We start from the raw sequence: 8036 nt of genomic DNA, 5'->3' as shown, positions 1-8036 counted from the left end.
CCAGACTGCAGAGTGTGGCCATGTCGCAGCAGTCCACCAAACCCCCCAGTGAGCACTCCCCGCCCACCGATCCCCCTCCTGCAGACAAGGAGCAGCTCCCCTGCTACGGAATGGCCTCCAGCCGCCTCAAGGGCCTGATGAGGAAGACCAAGCTGCAGAACCACAGCAGCACGCCTTACAGCCGGCGAGGCCACAGCCACGGCCACAGCCAGGAAAGGCCCTGTGAGTCCCCCCGCTCGGTGCAGAGCAGCACGCCTCCCTCCGCCCCCACTGCTGCTGCTGCTGCCACTGATGCTGTGTCCTGTGCTGAACGGCTGAAGGCTGTGGCCAACCTGGTGAAGATCCGCTCCAGCCCTGCCCCCTCTCCCAAGCCCAGTGTGGCCTGCAGTCAGCTGGCCCTTCTGCTGTCCAGTGAGGCCCACCTGCAGCAGTATTCCCGGGAGCACGCCCTCAAGGCCCAGCTCTCTGGTCACTCGGCCAGCGAGAGGCTGGCCGCCATGGCAACGCAGCAGACCCAGGACAAGAGACCGCTCAGCACAGGAGATGCTCCGCCCACTAGCGCCACCACCACCACCCTAGACGTGCTAAGCTCCTTAACCACCCAAAAGGGGACAACGACAACAACACTCCCCCGACTGGCACTAAACTCCAGCTCCAGCCAGCGGAGCCCCTCTTCTCTGCTGCCAGTCCACAGCTCACCACACCCAACCCCCCCCCCTCTGCCCCTCACCCCCAACACCCAGACCCAACCCCAAACCCCCACTAGGGAGAAACGGGGATTTGATTCGCGCTCCACCAGGCCCCCCCAGACCTGCAGCAGCCTGCTCCTGCTGCTCCTCAACAACCACAACAACCAGAAGCAGCTGACTAAGAACGGGCACCTGGAGGACGACTGCGGGGTCCTGCCTGCCAGCCTCGGCTCCTCGGTCACCTCTGACAGTGAGTGCTCTGTCCAGGAGAAAAGCCTGGCCAAGAGAGAGGAGAGCTGCAGCGATGCAGAGATCTCCTTCTCCAGCTGCTCTCCTATTGACCTCTCTATGAGGAGCAGGGCCAGCACCAGAGCTCCAGAGACCAGGCCTAAAGCCACCTCCTCCTCCACGTCTGCTTCTTACTCCTCCTCTTCTACTGCTTTCTCCTCCAACTCTTCTTCTGCTGTTTTTTCCTCTGCCCCAACTGTCTTTTCCTCTTCCACTACCGCTTTCTCTTCCTCCTCTACCGTTCTCTTCTCTTCCTCCACCACTTTCTGTTCCTCCTCGTCCTCATCCTTAGACAAACTTACTGAGTCCCTTCTAAACAAGTGGAAGCCGGATCCCTCCGGGCCAAAGGTCACCCAGGTTAAGAAGGAGCTTGAAATGAGCCCAGACCTTAAATCCCAGCCCAAGGTCACTCTCATGCAGCTCCTTCTGGAGCGCAGGAATAACGACAAGGTAAACAAAATTGTGGTTAATCCAGATTTGCAGCATGACGCAACTCTGTCCAGTCTGTCACGGGTCCCACTTAAATCACTGGCCCCATGGGAGGAAGTCAGGATACAGAGCCCTCTGGACAGACCAGGCCCAGGCCTTCCCATGTACTCTCTCAGCCGAGACCCCAGCAGCACCCCGTCCCCGTTCTCCTACCCCTCTCCCTATGTCCAGTCTAGCCCTCTGGATCTATGTAAGTCTAAACCCTTCCCTGTTGAGAAAGCTGCAACTGAGCCGGCGTTCAGCGCCAGCAAACTGTTACAGAACCTGGCCCAATGCGGCACCGCCTCACCCTCCCCACCCATGGCTCCCAGCAAAGTACCCAGCCAGGATCTGGAGGTGGGTGGTGGCAGGCCTCTGGCCCTGCTGGAGAGGCTCAACGCCCCCATCCAGAGGACCACAACATGTACCCCCCTCTCAGACGGGCCCTCAGGCAGCGGCACACCGTCGTTCAGCCGTTGGGGGGAAGTGTCGCCCCCCGCATCCCAGATCGAGAATCTTCTAGAGCGTCGCACGGTGCTGCAGCTCCTGCTGGGAGCAGGTTCCTCCTCTACCTCCTCCGTGGCCTCAGCCACCCACAGAGACAGGTCTGGTGGGAGGGGCAGTGTGGAGACGGCGGCAGGGGGCTGCTATGAGAAGCCCCCTGGCACTTCTGTCATCTGTGACAACTCCAACGGGCCCACGGCAGCAGACGTCAAGGTCAAAACTGAACCGGGGGAGGAGGGCCTGGACCTGTTGTCCTCTGCTGTGTGTGAGGATGTGACGAGCCAAAAGAGACGGGGAGGAGGAGCAGGGTATAACTACAGGCATAACCCATTCTCTGAACCCCAGCAGGACCTAAAAACAGAGCCCCGGCCCACTGAAGTCATTGCTAAATATGGTCTCCTGAGCCAGCTCTTAAAACAGCAGAGCGCTACCTACTATACCAGCGCTGCACAACTACAAACAGATCGCCGGCCCAGCCCTGTCCATGTAAAGGAGGAGCAGGGAGACTACCACCACCAGGGGCCCAGCCCTAAAAAGAGACGGCTCTGCTCGGAGCTGGCTGAGAGCCTGAACAATGGCAGCCCTCAGCGGGCAGTGGTGGACAGTGGAGGCAGCTACAGCCACAGCAGCCTGGTTCACAGCCTGGTCCATAAGCAAATACAGGAGGAGCCTGACTACCACAGAGCCCTGAGGGGCCCTAAAGTGGAAGAGACCCCAGCCAAGAGCCCCAGCAGTGAAGCTCTCCTCCCTAGGGAGAGCCGGGGCTTCAATGTGCTCAAACAGCTGCTCTTGTCTGACAACTGTCTGAAGGAGCTGTCCCAGCATCCCCGGGGCGGGCCCAGCCCCTCTGTCCTGCAGGCCAACGGTAAAGCCAATGGGAGCGTCCTTAACCTCAATCAGCCGGGCTACAATCACCACAACCTCCTCAACCTGCCTACCCTGCCCTGGCACCACCCCAACCCCCATAACTCCCTCAGTTCAGGGTCCCCCAGCCACCTCAGACCGCAGCCAACCCCCCCAATGGGGGACAGCAGCCAACGCTCCCCCTGGGGGCGCCACACAGCCCTCCCACCCCACCAGGACTCGCCCAAAAGGGACCCCACTCCAGTGAAACGGGAGCCGGAGAGCCCAGGGCGGTGGGCAGGTCGGGACCGGGAGGAGGAGGGCTCTGATTCGAGCCCAGACTCCCCCCGGCTGACCCGCTCCAACCCCATCCTATACTACATGCTGCAGAAAGGCAGCGCTCAGCTGAGGAGGGAGGGGAGGGACCAGGCAGAGGGGACCCAGGGGTTAGTGCCAGGGGGGGTGAGGGTGAAGGAGGAGCCGGGTACTAACAGCAATGATGCCTACAACCACAGACTGAGCTCCACCACCACCTCCACCCAGCACTCCTCCCTGTCCCCTCCCTACAACAACGACAAGCACAGTCACAAGAACTATAGGCTGAGCGACTCATCTGATAAATGGTAGTTTTATGAACTAATGACTTTTATGAACTAAAACATAAAAATGACACAAGGGGGAAAAGATCGCAATGTTTTTTTTTTCTTTTTTTACTGACTTGCCAAATTAATTTGTAGTTTAATGAGAAGAAGTAACAGCAAGTAATGCAGGAGTGAGGATTTTGAAAGAGAAGAACAGAGAAAATGATTTCAAGGCATTTGTTTCATTATTGTATCATAATTCTAGATGGCTCAGGTTACTGGATGGGTGGTACGATATAGCTCTACTTCAACAGAATGTCAAATTATGTGCACCAAAATAATCGTCGAATTTTAACATTGCCCACTGGTGATTTCCATACAGTATGTATTTCACGTTCTCAAATGATTGAAAGAAGGCACCATTCATTTTACTCCTATGATTTGTGCCTGTATTGCACACATATCACTATTCTGTGTCCTCTTTGTTGCTACTCGTAAAACATTGATGAAGAACATTTCCAGCTACATTTATTATTGATGACTCCAAAAATGTTAGCGCTCAGTTCACTGCATATTTATTTATTTTTTAGATTAACAGAGAACATCACTTTTAGATCAGATTCTAAATAAAGTCATACCGGGGCAAGCACAGCAGTACATTAAAATGTACATGTTAAGAGACATTTTTAAAGGAAAACCTTGTGAACAATGTTAATCAAATCTACTAAAGGTACCTAGAGCTCCATTCTGTTTGAATGCTCTGTATTGGTTGCTACTGTAACTTCTCCTCAAGTGTGATTTAATTTTTTGATCATCAGTGAGTCGGCTGTCAACTGATAGACTGGGCTCATGTGGTCACAACGCATTGCATTTTGCTTTGATCTGAAATGAACTTGTTGGGGCTTCGTTTTGACAGTGCAAATGCAAGGTAACATTGTCTTAATAGATGGTAATACAACTGGTAATAGAGCTATTACTAAATAGTAGTAGTAGAGGTTATTTTAAAACCTTGCCGAGCCTACCTGTGGGTCATACAATGAGTGTGTGGATGGTGTTAGTAGTTGTATACAGGTTCGGAGCAACAGTTAAAAGACTGCAGTATCTGCATAACTGTTACATTCCAAATGAATTCAAAATGAATACAGCTCTCTCACACATACTTAATTTTGGTTTTGAAATATAAATTAATATTCTGAAATAAATAATACAGTCTCATTTGATACTGTACCCCTGAGTTTGCACTGTCAAAGTTTAGCTCTTGGTGACCTTAAAAATAATATGTTTATGGCATGTAATGAAAAACTGTCAGTGTTGTTATCCGTTGAGAATTTGACAGTTTGTGAAGTTTATTTTGTGTTTATTGATTCTCGTGCTTTATGGACACCATTTACTTTTTTTGCGGTTTCTTAGCTCATATTAAAATGTCTAAATATTTGCATGGAAATAAAGAGAAAACCGCAGGTACATTTGAAAGCAGCAGGATATGACGTGAACCTGCCACCCAAGAATCATTGAGACATTTTTGGTGTCTTTTGAGGGCTTATCTGATGTCTAGCTCCTTATTTTGATTGTACTGTTTCTGGTTTCAGTTTCACACACTGCTGTCATGCATTTAGTCTTACATGTGATATTTTTTTATACATATACATATGAAGTACATATGAAGTAGATGTTTCTTCTATTATTAAAACATTTTCACAATGGTTAAACATATTTGTGTAAATAGTACTTTCATTATGAAAGATAACTATTTTGTATTGTTGAAGAAAAATATATGACCCTAGTTTTTAATGCCCTGAAAAATGTAAATATGAATTCAATGCCTATTAATGTACATACATACAAATGGCAGAGGATACTATGCCCGTTTTTTGGTTGGTTTGTTCTTTGCATGTGTCTCTATGTGGTAAATGATAATCTATCTTGCGCCGTGTTGTGTAATACTGTCTGACTCTCCTCACTGCTGCCTGTTGCATGCAGACGCATGGGAACTACCTGTGTATCCCTACTGGTGATGGGGCAAAATGTCAAGTCTTAAAATAGGTATTTTTATCACAGAGAGAGGGTCATTTAGAACATGAACAGTCCCTAAATAACCACAGACTGCTGAGCAAGTGGAGAAAACGTGTGAAAATAAACGTGCATTGAATATTTTTGTGATTTTATTTTCTGTGACTGGTTGACGACAGAGCTCGGATGGACGGAGCTTGAGGGTTTTAGCGGATGAATGAAGTACAATCATCATTGTGCATCGTGCATCTGAAACATGCATTTGTAGCAAAAAGAAGTGTTTCGTTTTTCCATGTGACACCCTGAAACATTATTTCATTTTTTATGTTTGAATTTTTTTTGGTGTTCATTTGCACTGATATCTCCAAAATAAAGTACTAAAATGCTTGACTGAGTTATGCTCCTGTTTCACCTTCCCTAAATATAATATGTCATTATGTTACTACTGTATTTCATATTATTTATTTAATGGTTTATTCCTCACACATTGAATGTTTCTTATTTATTTGTTTTAAATTGCTCTATATTCCCACGCACATAAGGTCAGTGTCAGTGCGAGTCAGTTGCTGTTCAGTTTCCTCATTCATAGTCCATTCTGAGTAATGTGGACGTGATCTATTTTCTGAGTTCAGAGAACTTTGATTCTGAGTTCTTTGCCAGATCTTCACAAAGGCAGGAAAGGCATTGAAAAGAGTGAGGACAGGAGTGGAGGTCAGCAGATGTGCCCTAGATGCATGCATCATGGTATACTCTTTGAAGCTGAATCCACATCACATTTCTTCCTCAGACTAAAATAGATCACATTATATTCTCGCCATAAAACCTGAAATCCTGTTTTCAGACATTTCATGAAGCAGCAGCTCTGCTCAGGGACAGAAAACAGCCCTTAGTGAAAGAGAAGGAAGAGAAAGAGGAGAGAGATTTTTTTTAAGGTAAAGGAAGTTCACCCCAAACGTTCTTTGTCCCTGGGTCCTGAATGTTGAAGTCCACTAGGTGAACAGTCAGGTTTTTGTCCGTCTGCAGACAGTGCACTTTTGAAATCCTGCTTGGTTTTCTCAGCAGCCCTAGCCTGACTAGCTTCCCCTTTATTTAATCCTCCCCATGACTGGCTGCACACTCTAAACTCTCAGTAACCTTTCCCCTGGGTGAACTTCTCCCTCCCAAGATCCTTATCAAGCCCTGAACTGCCAATAACCCCTCCATTTCCTCCCACTGCCATAACAGCGGTGAGCATAAAGGAGGCAAGTCACAAGTTTAAATTGAGGTCAAGGTGTAAAACTTGACAATCGGCTGTTTGTCTGTGCTTCCCCGTTTGATTTCCTGACCTCAGCATGGGGCCAGCAGGATGTGAACGCAGCACAGCAGGTCACCAATGATAAAATGGAGTCAAACAAGGCCTTTTGATGTCAAGAGAACTTGTCTTTTCTCATAGGCTTGTCAGAGGCCTCAAAAACAAGTTCCCGGTGTCATTTAAAAAAGCTCACAGCGTGAAATAGATCACAATTGATGATTGTGATTGACGGTGAACTTCTTCAAGCTTATAACACATGCCGTAAATATCCTCACATCATAAAAATTATCAAGGGTCAATTGCTCGCGCTTTTGCTTCAATTCTGCTTCCGGGTTATCTGTGTTTCTTAGGTGGATAACGTCAGTGCCTGATTGAAATTGATACTGTAAACATGAATAAATAAGTATTATCACTTTCAAATATATTATCGACTCTTTTGCGCTTTTGTCATGGCTGGCTAGCTAGCGAGTGTCGGGTAACTTTAGCAACTGTGGTGAAAGGCAAGAGTTAGCTGTTTATGCATTAGCATAGTGATTGCTGAATTAGCCGCCAGTTGGTTGGCTAGTTGTGTAGATGGCTGCGTTCGTGCAGATCTCTCACCTCACCCTTGAATTACAGTGCCTTCCACATTTTGTTGTGTTACAGCTTGAATTCAGAATGTATTAAAAAAATCCTACCCCATAATGACAAAGTGAAAACATGTATTTAGAAATTTTTGCAAATGTATTGTAAATGAAATACAGAAATATGTAATTTACACACCCCTGATTCAATAATATGTAGAAACACCTTTGCCAGTGATTAGCTGTGAGTTTTTCTGGGTAAGTCTCTAAGAGCTTTCCACACCTGGATTGTGCAACAGTTGCCCATGATTGTTTTCAAAATTCTTCAAGCTCTGTCAAATTGGTTGTTGATCATTGCTAGACAACCATTTTCAGGTCTTGACAAAGATTTTCAGGCAGATTTAAGTCAAAACTGTAACTCAGCCACTGAGAAACATTCAACTCATCTCCCAGTGTCTGGTGGAAAGAAGACTGAACCAGGTTTTACTATAGGATTTTACCTGTGCTTAAATCCTAGAGGAAAACGTTTATTTTTTATTCTGAAAAACTCCCCAGTCCTTAACAATTACAAGCATACCCATAACATGATGTAGCCACCACTATGCTTGAACTCAGTAATGTAACTTAGGAATGTGTAGCATTGGATTTGCCCCAAAAACTTAACACGGTATTCATGGCAAAAAGTGAACTGCTTTGCCAAAAGATGTTGTGCCTTGTTGCAAACAGGATGCATGTTTTGGAATATTTGTATTCTGTACAGGTTTCCTTTTTTTTGCTCTGTCAATTTGGTTAATATTGT

General features: G+C 47.2%; 1 protein-coding gene across 2 annotated transcripts in view; it reads left to right on the top strand.

The window, feature by feature from the left end:
* The window catches only part of LOC115148909 (nuclear receptor-interacting protein 1-like), a 62950-nt gene extending 56672 nt beyond the window's left edge, over positions 1 to 6278 (top strand). For both annotated transcript variants that reach the window (XM_029691212.1, XM_029691213.1), the window contains one exon: positions 1 to 6278. This exon is cut by the window's left edge and continues 933 nt beyond it. In XM_029691212.1, the coding sequence (XP_029547072.1) occupies positions 1 to 3419 (3419 nt within the window). In that variant the 3' untranslated portion in view covers positions 3420 to 6278.
* The last annotated feature ends 1758 nt before the right edge of the window (positions 6279 to 8036 follow it).

This window comes from Salmo trutta, chromosome 15, assembly GCF_901001165.1.
Source record: "Salmo trutta chromosome 15, fSalTru1.1, whole genome shotgun sequence".
Lineage (NCBI taxonomy): Eukaryota > Metazoa > Chordata > Actinopteri > Salmoniformes > Salmonidae > Salmo > Salmo trutta.
Note: the sequence above shows the minus strand (reverse complement) of the source record. Positions and strands in the feature narration are given on the sequence as shown.